This window comes from Sphaeramia orbicularis, chromosome 18 (assembly GCF_902148855.1).
Source record: "Sphaeramia orbicularis chromosome 18, fSphaOr1.1, whole genome shotgun sequence".
Lineage (NCBI taxonomy): Eukaryota > Metazoa > Chordata > Actinopteri > Kurtiformes > Apogonidae > Sphaeramia > Sphaeramia orbicularis.
In genome coordinates, this window is record NC_043974.1 from 47298095 (window position 1) to 47311793 (window position 13699).

The following is a 13699-nucleotide window of genomic DNA, read 5'->3' on the forward strand; positions in this document are numbered from 1 at the left end:
GAAGTTGAAAGGATGTAAAGTGTCACTTTAGTTTCACACCAGCGTTAGTTACATTAGTTATGGACCAAACCCCCACGTATAACCCCCCCCCCCGTATCTTTGAGAAATCGCAGCCTGCACACACACACAAAAGTACACAAAGTGGCATAAACACTTTGTTGGCTGTCCTAAAATTAATAATTAGGTTAATTTATTTGTCAATGTTGCTCTTCAGTTTGTTTTAACAGAATAGCAGTTTGTCCTCTTCTTAATGTTGCACTTCATATGGAATTTTTTTGTTATTTCAATACAGAATGTGAACTGACAGAAATGTGATTAGATTTTTGTTGTTTGTTCAAAACTCCCTTTCAGTGAAAAGTGCAATACTGAAGTTTAAAATACATTCAGTAATATTTTATTTTCTGTTTGATTTATAGCAGCAGAATTATATTATTCCTGTTTTTCTATGTTCTGTTGTCTCCAAAAATTGGGGGGAAAATGTTCAAAAATTCATAAATGCATCAAAGACATTTTGAGGGGTTTTCTTTCTTCCCGTACTGAACTGAAAAAACCACCTGGGCCTGAACACCTGAACACCTGGGCCTGAGCTGTGTTTAACTCCGCCCACAGGATGAAGAGCAGCTGTCGCCATGGAGACCAGGCAGCGGCGCGGCGCCGTGGAGACCAGGCACCGGCGCATCAGAGACGAAGAGTACGACGACGTGGCTGCAGGCGTCGCCATTGAACACGACTTCTGAAGAGATGAGTTGACTTCGACACGAAAATATGTTTTTATTTCTAATTTTAGACTTTTCATCTGGAACAGAAACTGAAAAACAAGGTTTTTTTCTTTTTTATAAATAATGTGATTTCCAGACTGAACAGAATTAGTTTGTAAATAAATGTTTCATAAACTCATATTTTTAATCTGGTTTTATCTGTTGGTCATTATTTAAATATTAAACTTTACTCATTTATTGTCATTATTCCTGTTTTTTTTCTCTTTATTTATAGTTGTAGTTCTCAGTTTTTCCATATGGGTAGACTAAAACCTCAGTCCCAAAGCTTCTGATGAACGATGGGTTCGTATGAATGTCCCGGTTCCTTCCAGTTGTGGAGTTCATAGACATTCGTAGACCATTTGAACTTTGTTTTATCGTTCCTTTATTGAGTCTGTTTTCTCTTTTATTCCGGGGCCGTGGTTCCGTCACACCTCAGTTTCAGAGAAACTCACTGAATCAAATAGTCAGATGGTCCAGTCGCCTGACTGGCCAGTCCCAGTCTTGTCCCGCCTCCCTGTCCACTAAACAGGTCCAGAGGATGGCTTCATCAGTTCTTAATAATGACTCCCATCCTTTACCAGGTGAAGTTCAGCTCCTTTCCTCTGGACGGAGGTTTTTAGTCCCAGGTGCAGGACACAGCGTTTATAAAAAGCCTTTTGTTCCTGTCGCCGTCACTGAACTCAAGAAGAAATAGTGACATTGCACTTTATTTTCTTAGTTTAGTTATTTATTCTATTTCTTTGCTCTATTTATTTTTATTGTGACTTCAAATTTTAAAATCTTATGTTCTTATCCTGGTTTTATCCCAGACTGTTTTTATCTTCTCTGGGTTTTATTGTGTTTTATTGCATCCTGTTTTTATTTATTTGATCTTGTGTATTTCTTTTATTCTTTTCCTTATCCATGCTGCTATACTGATGAACGGTGGAACTCTGAGCACTTTTGTCTTTTTGTCCTGTCTGGAAGCTCGATCAAATACCTACCTGACATGTTCAATATATGTCTTGCTGTAATGCCAACGCAATCAGCTCGACTGCAAAACAAATCTACCCACAGGTACAAATAAAGTAACCTTGAACCTTGAACCTTGTAGACGTTGGTGGAGGCAGCAGTCGTTTCTTCCGTCCGTCTTATGAAGTGAGGAACCCATGAAGAACCCATCTGTTCTGTTGGGTGAGTTCAGCCAGTCAGTCATACATTCATTCGTTCATTTGTTCATTTATTCATTCATTCATTTGTTCGTCCATCTTCCAGTCCTGTCCTCTGTCTTGTCTTTAAACTCATCCTTCTTGTATAAAGGAGTTGATCGTCAGTGTACGATGTGATTGTGATGATGTTTGACCTTTGAACGTCACGTCAGCTGTTGAATGATGTGGGCTAAACTGGTCCTGGACCGTGTGGGTCCACCTCAGATCCACTGGTCTGTTTGGGTGGTTGGACTCACCGATGCTTTACAAACAGACTGAAGCAGCTCCGCCCCTCTAGGTTTGAACTTTTAACCCTAGCTCCATATTCAGGAACCAATGGGTGAAGATGCAGTTCCTCATTCAATGACTGTATAAAACTAAGAAAGAGGAACTGTGTTCAGAAAGACGACGATCAGCATCAGAACAACATGAAGAACCCATCTGTTCTGTTGGGTGAGTTCAGACAGTCATACGTTCATTCATTCATTCGTTCATTCATTCATTCATTCGTTCATCTTCCAGTCCTGTCCTCTGTCTTGTCTTTAAACTCATCCTTCTTGTATAAAGGAGTTGATCGTCAGCGTACGATGTGATTCTGCTGCTGTTTGACCTTTGAACGTCACATCAGCTGTTGAATGATGTGGTCTAAACTGGTCCTGGACCGTGTGGGTCCACGTGGGTCCACCTCAGATCCACTGGTCTGTTTGGGTGGTCGGACTCACTGATGCTTTACAAACAGACTGAAGAACGAGGGAACAGGAAGTTGAACCGAGGCCTCACACTCAGATTTCAACTGTCAGTGTTCGACCACAGGAAGTTTCAGCCGCTAACGTCAAAACCACAGCGTTGTCTTTGGTCGGAGACGAACGGAGGAAGACCAAGACGGGTTTGAGGACTTTAGAACCAACTCAGGGTTCCTCAGGGTTCTGTGAATGTTCTCCCAGACCCAGTAGAACATGTGGAAGCTCAGACCAGGAGAAGACCCGTCTGAATAGTCAAACTAGTGCAGATGTTTGACTTCCTGTTCCAGGAGGCGGAGCTCCAACACATGAACCTGATGTCGTCCAGTCCATGATGTGACTGTCTGTGGTCTGAGGTTTGTCCACCTCTGGACAATGTCCAACTGGACACATCAATGACAGACACACAACTGTTGAACAAGCATCTGACCTCTGACCTCTGACCTGTGTCCTCTGTCCTCTGTCCTCTGACCTGTGTCCTCTGTCCTGTGTCCTCTGACCTCTGACCTGTGTCCTCTGACCTGTGACCTCTGACCTGTGTCCTCTGACCTCTGACCTGTGTCCTCTGACCTCTGACCTGTGTCCTCTGTCCTCTTCAGGTGTCTGTGTCCTGCTGCTGTCTGGACTGACTGTTTCTTCAGGTGAGATGATGAATTCAACCAATCAGACTCAATAACAGTTGGACATTTGGTCCATGTGTCTTTAACCTGTTGAATGTGTTGACTCTGTCCAGTCTCTGTGGACGTCCGTCCAAGCTATCAGCAGTTCTTCAAAGGAGACAGTTTGTCTGTGAGTTGTGCAGATGTTCAGACAGATGGATGGACAGTGAAGAGGAGACAGACGGACGGAAACACTCAGACATGTGCAGAGTTTGGACAGATGGTCGGGTCATCCTGTGTCCTCTCATATCTCGTGCCAGTGTCCATTGGAGTTTACTGGTGTGAGACCAGTTCAGGACAGCAGAGTGAGCAGGTGTCCATCACTGTAACAGGTGAATAAACTGAGCTGTGATTGGTTGAAGTGTGTCTCTAACAGGATTGCTGGTTCCTGAGGGAACTCCAGCTTTAACTGGAGGTTTCCAGTGTGGCCTTCTGGGTAGCAGCTTCTGTTCCAGACAGTGGACGTGGACCACAGCTCAGTCTGACCACCAATCAGCTCTCTGTAGAGTTGGTGTGAGGACAGTGGGCGGAGTCACACCCATATTAGCTGTAGATGAGGACATCCCATATTCATCTAGTTTTAGATGTGGACACAGTTCAATGTTGAAGTCCCCCTTATGACCTTAGATCAGAACCACTGTTGGAGTCCACTTCATGTGTGTGTCCTTTGTCTTTATTTGTGTCTCTGCTCTCATTTGTCCAACTCTGCTTGGATTTAACAGATGTTGGTGTAATCTTGGACATCCCTGCACTTCCTGTGGAGACAGGAAGTGTTTTCACTCTGCGCTGTAGAGTCAGAGGTGGTTCAACAGTGGAACCAAAATTATTAAAAAACGGTCGGAAAGTCACATCTGTCCCAGTAGAAGAGTGGACCATCTCTGTAGACCACCTGTCTGATGCAGACCAGTACTCCTGTTATGATCCAGATTTTGGTGAATCTCCACAGAGCAGCCTGAGGGTCAAAGGTGAGGACTGTGACATCACTTCCTGTTCATAAAGTACACATTCCAGACAGAACAGATGTAGGTCCCCTGGTGGACACTCATAGTACTGCAGTTCAACATTTTCACCACAATCAAACGTCTCCATCGTATGTTTCTATAAACACAGATCAAACCAATAGATGGAACAGGGATCTTCAAATCTTTGGTCACATGTTCCATCTGTAAAGTTGCTTTCAGATTTGACAGCACTTCCAGCGGTTTGGTTTCTGATCCAGGATTCAGTTGAATTGAATTCATCTCCATCATGAACATAGAAAGTCAAACCAAAGTGGTCCCAGTATAGATCCTTGTGGAACACCGGTCCATGTGTCCACATCAGTCCATTTGTAGACTGTCTTCTGTCTGTTCTGAATGAGTGTAAATGTTGGACTTCCTGTTGGGTTCAGGGTTTGTTTCCACAGACTTTGTTCTTCATCTGGACCTGATCCATGGAACCAAACTTCTACGACAACGACAAATGAACTGAGACTGAAGATAATGTTCTGTTGTCTCCTACAGTTTCCACTACCACTGATCCTAGTTCTCCAGATCCTGGTTCTTCAGTGTCCGCCATGTTCCTGTTCCTCCGCCTGCTGGTCATGAGTCCGTACTGCGTCTCCACTGTCCTGATGGTGTCGATCTACCGTAAAAGGAACACAGGTTCTCCTATGTTCTAGATTCTTGTATGTTCTCTGGTCTCATATGTTCTCTGTTCTGGTCTGTCCTGGTCTGTCCTGGTCTGTTCTGGTCTGTTCTGTGTTCTGGTGTGTCCTGGTCTGTTCTGGTCTGTTGTGGTCTGTTCTCTGTTCTGGTCTGTTCTCTGTTCTGGTCTGTCTTGGTCTGTTGTGGTCTGTTCTGGTCTGTTCTCTGTTGTGGTCTGTTGTGGTCTGTTCTGGTCTGTTCTCTGTTGTGGTCTGTTCTGGTCTATTCTCTGGTCTGGTCTGGTCTGGTCTGTTCTCTGTCCTGGTCTGTTCTCTGTTCTGGTCTGGTCTGTTCTGGTCTGTTGTGGTCTGTTCTCTGTTCTGGTCTGTTCTCTGTTCAGGTCTGTTGTGGTCTGTTGTGGTCTGTTGTGGTCTGGTCTGTTCTGGTCTGTTGTGGTCTGTTCTCTGTTCTGGTCTGGTCTGTTCTGGTCTGTTCTCTGTTCAGGTCTGTTGTGGTCTGTTGTGGTCTGTTCTGGTCTGTTCTGGTCTGTCCAGTCCCAGCGTTTAGTCGGTCCCAGTCCTGTTTCCTCCTGTGGATGTTGGTCTGGTCTAATGCCTGGTGGACACAGTCCCAGGTTTGGTTCTGATGGGATGTTCTGGTTGGAGTTCAGCTCAGTTTTAGTGTGAACCCAATCCCAGGCTTAGGCTTAAACCTAGGATTCAAACACGTCGATCCGGATCCTTCAGGTTCCGCGGGTCTGACTCCCATCAGAGGTGAGGCTTGTTCTGGGTTCATTCTGGACACCGGCTGATGTTCCTCATGGACTCAGTGTGGACGCCTAGTGGCCGTCAGCGGTACCACATGTTCAAGCACTGGTGGAGAACACCTGGACCTGAGCTGTGTTTAACTCCGCCCACAGGAGGAAGAGCAGCCGTCGCCATGGAGACCAGGCAGCGGCGCGGCGCAGACAAAGAGTACGAAAACGTGGCTGCAGGCATCGCCATGGAGACCAGGCAGCGGCGCGTCGCCACGGAGATGAGGCAGCGGCGCGTCGGAGACGAAGAGTATGACGACGTGGCTGCAGGCGTCGCCATTGAACACAACTTCTGAAGAGATGAGTCGACTTGGACACCGTTACCGCAGCGACCGAATCCATCAGATTCCATCGATAATGAATAAAAGTCTGGTCATTGCGTCCAAACGACTAAAACTTAAATCTTTGTTTCATCTACGACTTTAAATGGACTTTTTAAAGTAAAATTGAATCTGAAACATGAACCAAAACCACGAAAATGTGTTGATTTGATTCCAACCCAAGTCCACCGGTTTCATCAGTAACATTTATTATTGAATACGTTCATTAAACATCCCATAGAATCAGTTGGATTCCAAATAGAATTATACTCCTTATTGTCTTTGATAGAAAAATATTTTTATTTCTAATTTTACACTTTTCATTTGAAACAGAAACTGAAAAACAATAAATAATGTGATTTCCAAACTGAACAGAATTAGTTTGTAAATAAATGTTTCCTAAACTCTTTCATATTTTTAATCTGGTTTGAACTGTTGGTCATGTTTTAAATATTAAACCGGACTCATTTATTTACTTTTCATATAGTTGTAGTTTTCAGTTTTTCCATCTGGGTGGACTAAAGCCTCAGTCCTAAAGCTTCTGACCAACGATGGGTTCATATGAATGTTCTGGTTCGTTCCAGTTGTGGAGTTCGAACACGTTTGTAGACGTTGGTGGAGACAGCAGTCGTTTCTTCTGTTTGTTTTATGAGTTCAGTTCAGCTGTCATTCAAAACACCAGAGCATCTCCATGATGAGGTGGGAGGGGCTAGAAGACTGACAGGAGGATAGAGGTGGGAGGGGCTAAAAGACTGACAGGAGGATAGAGGTGGGAGGGGCTAAAAGACTGACAGGAGGATAGAGGTGGGAGGGGCTAAAAGACTGACAGGAGGATAGAGGTGGGAGGGGCTAAAATACTATCAGGAGGATAGAGGTGGGAGGGGCTAAAAGACTAACAGGAGGATAGAGGTGGGAGGGGCTAAAAGACTGACAGGAGGATAGAGGTGGGAGGGGCTAAAAGACTGACAGGAGGATAGAGGTGGGAGGGGCTAAAATACTACCAGGAGGATAGAGGTGGGAGGGGCTAGAAGACTGACAGGAGGATAGAGGTGGGAGGGGCTAAAAGACTGACAGGAGGATAGAGGTGGGAGGGGCTAAAATACTATCAGGAGGATAGAGGTGGGAGGGGCTAAAAGACTAACAGGAGGATAGAGGTGGGAGGGGCTAAAAGACTGACAGGAGGATAGAGGTGGGAGGGGCTAAAAGACTGACAGGAGGATAGAGGTGGGAGGGGCTAGAAGACTAACAGGAGGATAGAGGTGGGAGGGGCTAAAAGACTGACAGGAGGATAGAGGTGGGAGGGGCTAAAAGACTAACAGGAGGATAGAGGTGGGAGGGGCTAAAAGACTGACAGGAGGATAGAGGTGGGAGGGGCTAAAAGACTAACAGGAGGATAGACGTGGGAGGGGCTAAAAGACTAACAGGAGGATAGAGGTGGGAGGGGCTAACAGATGGTTGTATTTGTTCATGTGTGGGTCAGATCTCCTTCCTGTTTAGTGAATGTTTTATCCATGTTCTGTTTTTAATACAGGGTGACACAAAAACGGGAACTTTTTAACAATCCAATAAAACCAAGAGTGATGGAAGAAAAATATTTTATTCATAGTAATTGAAACCTCAAAACATGCCATTTAAGAAACACTGATGGAATGTTCATTTTTTTAAATTCCTTCCTGTAGATGGCGTCCTCCTGTACGAATGCATTCTTGAAATCTGCTGTTGAGATTCCTCATTGACCGCTGCAACATCTCAGCTGGGATACTGGGAATTTCATCCGGAATTCTCTGTTTGAACTCATCCAGAGTTCTTGGTCCAGTCGTGTACACTTTACTCTGAGATAGCCCCACAAGAAAAAATCACAAACGGACAAATCTGGTGATCTAGGGGGCCAGGGAACGTTACCGAATCTGGAGATCACACGGTTACCAAACAATTCTGGCACAGCCTCCAATGGTTACTAAAATGGGGGTGTGTCTACTTGGTTACTAAAATGGGGGTGTGTTTACTTGGTTACTAAAATGGGGGTGTGGTTACTTGGTTACTAAGATGGGGGTGTGTTTACTTGGTTACTAAAATGGGGGTGTGGTTACTTGGTTACTAAGATGGGGGTGTGTTTACTTGGTTACTAAAATGGGGGTGTGTTTACTTGGTTACTAAGATGGGGGTGTGGTTACTTGGTTACTAAAATGGGGGTGTGGTTACTTGGTTACTAAAAAGGGGGGGTGTTTACTTGGTTACTAAAATGGGGGTGTGTTTACTTGGTTACTAAGATGGGGGTGTGTTTACTTGGTTACTAAAATGGGAGTGTGTTTACTTGGTTACTAAGATGGGGGTGTGTTTACTTGGTTACTAAAATGGTGGTGTGGTTACTTGGTTACTAAAATGGGGGTGTGGTTACTTGGTTACTAAAATGGGGGTGTGTTTACCTGGTTACTAAAATGGGGGTGTGTTTACCTGGTTACTAAAATGGGGGTGTGTTTACCTGGTTACTAAGATGGGGGTGTGTTTACTTGGTTACTAAAATGGGGGTGTGGTTACTTGGTTACTAAAATGGGGGTGTGGTTACTTGGTTACTAAAATGGGGGTGTGGTTACTTGCTCAGGGTCACTGTCTGGCAGTGCTGCCACTTGCTCATGTCTGCCAATACACACTTAAAAAATTCCCGTTTTTTGGGTCACCCTGTATAAAGACCTTTGAAAAAAAAAAGAAAGTTTTGAAAAAGTGAAAAAAACACAACAAAGACATGGTGAAAATTATGTAAAAGGTTCAACAAAACCAGATAAAAACACCTTTAAAAATGTAAAATATTCAGTAAAACAGACAAAAAAACTGGAAAAGATGTAAAAGCAGAGTTCATAAAGCCAGGGGGGCAGGCGGTCTGTTCTGGACCAGGATGCTTCAGTGGTGCTGAGGACATTATTGGAGATCAGAAGTGTGTGAGTGGATGTGAGGGCTGCAGATGGGGGTCAAAGGTCACGGAGCAGAGTTTGAAATCCCATTGGACACGGTTCACATTCAACTAGACGGAGTTCAACAGCGGACGCTCCATAAAAGTCCTGAACACACAGAACCGTCCACGCCACCTGGGCCGGGTTAGGGGTAGTGTTACCCCCAGCCTTTGACCCCCCCACCTCAAACCCCCCAAACCCCCCCACAGTCTTTTGATCGCTAATCCCGAACCCTGAGTCCAGCTCTGCCGGCGCTGTAAGTGTAACGGAGGCGTCGCTGAACAGAGGCCGTAACAACATCCAGAACAAGACGGAAAGCAGAGACACCCCCCCCCCCCCCCCCCCCCCCCCCACCTGCTGCCCCCCACCCTCATAAATCAGCCATGGCCTCCAACACAGAGTACCCCCCCCCTCCAACGACTACAAAGACTAAACCAGGTTCCCATTGCAGAGCGGACCCGTCCACACCCAGGGCTGATGGGAAAAACCTGCGTCAGGATCCTGTTGGAGGATCTGGACTACAGGACTCACATGTGGACCAGATCTGAGACGGTCAGTGTGTCCATATGTCCAGTGTGTCCACAGGAGGAGACAGAATATTTACAGAATGGACATGTTTAGAGGAACGAACTGGAACCAGAGAGAAGTCCAGGACGAACCAGCAAGAGTCAGGAAAGAGGAACTGAACCAGTCTGAACCAAACCAATCTGAACCGAACTGATCTGAACCGAACTGAACTGATCTGAACTGAACCAATCTGAACCGAACTGATCTGAACCGAACTGATCTGAACCGAACTGAACTGATCTGAACCGAACTGATCTGAACCGAACTGATCTGAACCGAACTGAACTGATCTGAACCGAACTGATCTGAACCGAACTGAACTGATCTGAACTGAACCGAACCAATCCAATCCAAACCAAACCAAACCAAACCAAACCGTACCAAAGCGTAGCGTTGCCGTGGTGACGTGGTGCTGCTGCTGGGAGTCGGGCCAGACCTCATTAGTTCTAATCTGGGCTGGAGTCGGGTTACAGGTCTGGATGGAACCCATTCAGGACCAGGACGGTGGGGACTGACCCCCCAGGACTCAGGCTGACAGAGGCCCTGATGGGTCCGAAAACCACAAAGACACACAACAGGAGGGTTTATGGACCTGGACCTGGGCCTGGACCTGGACCTGGTCTGGATCTGGTCTGGACCTGGGCCTGGGTCCGGTCCAGAAACAGGAGTACACCAGCTCTGAACAGAAGGAGCAGGTTTGTCTGAGGTCTAGTTGAACTTTGGCTTCAGCAGGGGGTGGGGGGGGGACTCTTGTAAAAGACAGGTTGTAAACATAATCCCCCCCCCCTCCCAGGACCAGAGGCTGATCCAGGACCAGAACAGTAGGCCGGTCCTGTTCGCAGTGTTATCACTTTAACAGACAACCCCCCCACCCCACCCCCCTGTCCCCCCCAGGCTTAAGTTGTCTGTTAGTGTCTGTGTAAGTGGGAGTTTGAGGATCAAACCCTCATGTCGATGGGGGGGGCGCTGAGCCCAGACGGGGGGGGGCGTTCTGCTCAGACGGGGGTCGACAGGTGCTTCCTGTCCACAGCAGCAGGTGTTTCAGATACTTTGGCTCCAAGACATGATTGTACATTTACTGACACACATAGGCTTTGTCCCCCCCCCCCCCCCCCCCCCCCCCCACACACACACACACACACACACATACACACATACACACACTGCCCCCCCCCCCCCCCCCCCCCCATAGCCATCGGTGGTCTTCATGTCATGAACCAACAGGATCTGGTCCAACATGTGACCGGAGCCTTTTTAAATCAAACTGGGTCAGATTTGGAACTGACTGAAATAAAGTTTAAAGAAAAAGCTGCAAAATTAACAAAAACAGCCAAAGTAACGAATAAAATGAACAAAAATTAATAATAAAAAACAAAATACTAAGTAACATTAACAAAATAAGAAAATAAGCCACACACTGAATGAAATTGAAGAATAAAATAATGAAATAGGCAAAAAAACTGATGAAAAATCAACAAAATAAAAATTAAATTGAACAAAAATGAAGGAAAATTAATTAAATAGCCAATAAAATGAACCAGAACAGCCAAAGTAATTAATAAAATATACCAGAACGGCCAAAGTAATTAATAAAATAAACCAGAACGGCCAAAGTAATTAATAAAATAAACCAGAACAGCCCAAGTAATTAATAAAATAAACCAGAACGGCCAAAGTAATTAATAAAATAAACCAGAACGGCCAAAGTAATTAATAAAATGAACCAGAACAGCCAAAGTAATTAATAAAATAAACCAGAACAGCCCAAGTAATTAATAAAATAAACCAGAACGGCCAAAGTAATTAATAAAATAAACCAGAACAGCCCAAGTAATTAATAAAATGAACCAGAACGGCCAAAGTAATTAATAAAATAAACCAGAACGGCCAAAGTAATTAATAAAATAAACCAGAACGGCCAAAGTAATTAATAAAATGAACCAGAACAGCCCAAGTAATTAATAAAATAAACCAGAACGGCCAAAGTAATTAATAAAATGAACCAGAACAGCCCAAGTAATTAATAAAATAAACCAGAACGGCCAAAGTAATTAATAAAATGAACCAGAACAGCCAAAGTAATTAATAAAATTAACCAGAACAGCCCAAGTAATTAATAAAATGAACCAGAACAGCCAAAGTAATTAATAAAATGAACCAGAACAGCCCAAGTAATTAATAAAATGAACCAGAACAGCCCAAGTAATTAATAAAATAAACCAGAACAGCCCAAGTAATTAATAAAATAAACCAGAATGGCCAAAGTAATTAATAAAATAAACCAGAACAGCCCAAGTAATTAATAAAATAAACCAGAACAGCCAAAGTAATTAATAAAATGAACCAGAACAGCCCAAGTAATTAATAAAATGAATAAAAGAAAAGAAAAAATAATCAGCAACGAAAACAAAATAAGACACAAACTGAACTAAACTGAAGAAACCGGACCTAGACCTAGACCTGGATCTGGATCTGGACCTGGACCTGGATCTGAAACTGGACCTGGACCTGGACCTGGATCTGAAACTGGACCTGGACCTGGACCTAGACCTGGACAACCTTCAATATCTTCATATAAATCAGTGTCTATTTAAAATCATTCTGTCAGTCTTTCTTCATTTTTGTGTTTGTTTTGTTCCAGTTTGTTTTGTTTGTTTTGTAGTTTTGTTTATTTCTGTCCATTTTGTTCCTGTTTTTTTTTTTTGAGTTTTTGTTTGTTTCTGTCCATTTTGTTCTTTTTTGTAGTTTTTTTTATTTCTGTCCATTTTGTTCTTTTTTGTAGTTTTTTTTTGTTATTTCTGTCCATTTTGTTCCGTTTTTTTTTTTGTTTTGTTTTTCTTGTTTTTGTTTGTTTCTGTCCATTTTGTTCTTTTTTGTAGTTTTTTTTTTTGTTATTTCTGTCCATTTTGTTCCTGTTTCTTTTTTTGGGGGGGGGGTAGTTTTGTTTATTTCTGTCCATTTTGTCCACGTCTCTCAGATTTTTGTCCTTTTTTGTCATTATTTCTGTGTTCTTGTCTTCTTATGTCACTGGTTCTGATCCACTTCAGATCAAACTGGGAGGGTGTGAACGTCCCAGTATCAAAGACTGAACTGGTTTTGTGGTGACGCCCCCCCGGTTCCTCAGGGCTTTGTGTCCATATTTGATCACCTAACGCAGTGTGTTTTGGATGTTTGGGTGTAAATCCACTGGGACGTCCTCCGACTGGAAACCCGACCCGACGTCATTCAACAACTCTATTTTTCTCTTTTTATTTTCGATGGCGAGCCAATGGCCGCCGCCGCCAAAACGGTACGGAGGCTGGACCAATGGGAGCCCGTCCACCTGTCTCAATGCACCCCCCCCCCCCCCTCCCCCTGCTGGGCGCCATGGCGACCAAAGGGAGCTGAAGTCATGACGAGGATCTGCGACGGAAACAACAGGGACTGGTTTTGGACCAAACTGCAGAAAATATACTTTCAAGCTAAAAGTTCTATTTTTTTCCCACTAAAACTATTAATTCATGTCAATAACTGGTGTCAAATACAGTTCTTCATCTGTTCATGTCATCAGATATGACCATATTTGGACGTTCAGAGGCTCTGTAGTTACCGTGGAAACACTGTCATCTTCAACAACATTGATTCACCAGTAAAACCCATGGAGTTGGATCAATGACAGTGGATGGACACTGACCCAGACCCAGATCCAGATCCAGTAACAGACCCAGTAACAGATCCAGACCCAGATCCAGACACCAAACTAATAAAAACTTAATGTAAAAAAAACAAAAAAAACCCACATTTTTATATTTTATTTAGGCATAAATCCGTATGTAACATGGTCAAAAGGACACGAAAATTACACACTACTGTTTTATTGAATAGCTTTTTATTCTGTCACAGGTGCATTTTGGGAATTGTAGTAACTATTCAAGGCAGAGTGACACAAATGACTGCTGTTGTAAAAATCATTCGCCTTTTATTAGTGTTTAAATGTTCAGGTTCCGCATGTAACACCAGTGGACACGATGGGTTCCACCCCAAACCTGGAATGAGACTGAGGCTGGTGCCAAACCCACATGTGTGGATTAGAAAACCC

General features: G+C 44.0%; 1 protein-coding gene across 1 annotated transcript; it reads left to right on the plus strand.

Annotated features, from left to right (window-relative positions):
- Positions 1-3226: 3226 nt before the first annotated feature.
- On the plus strand, positions 3227-6562 carry LOC115438234 (uncharacterized). The gene is made up of 5 exons (XM_030161676.1): positions 3227-3329; positions 3422-3679; positions 4070-4312; positions 4850-4990; positions 5892-6562. Exons 2-5 carry the CDS (start codon positions 3568-3570, stop codon positions 6080-6082), a joined length of 687 nt encoding a protein of 228 aa, XP_030017536.1. The 5' UTR covers positions 3227-3329; positions 3422-3567; the 3' UTR covers positions 6083-6562.
- Positions 6563-13699: the final 7137 nt, after the last annotated feature.

Excerpts from the sequence above, each read along its gene's own strand:
- LOC115438234 (XM_030161676.1), top strand. The coding sequence starts at position 3,568 with ATGGTCGGGTCATCCTGTGTCCTCTCATATCTCGTGCCAGTGTCCATT. Across the intron at positions 3,680-4,069 it reads GGTGTCCATCACTGTAACAG|ATGTTGGTGTAATCTTGGAC; the intron begins GTGAATAAACTG and ends TGGATTTAACAG. Across the intron at positions 4,991-5,891 it reads CTACCGTAAAAGGAACACAG|GAGGAAGAGCAGCCGTCGCC; the intron begins GTTCTCCTATGT and ends CTCCGCCCACAG.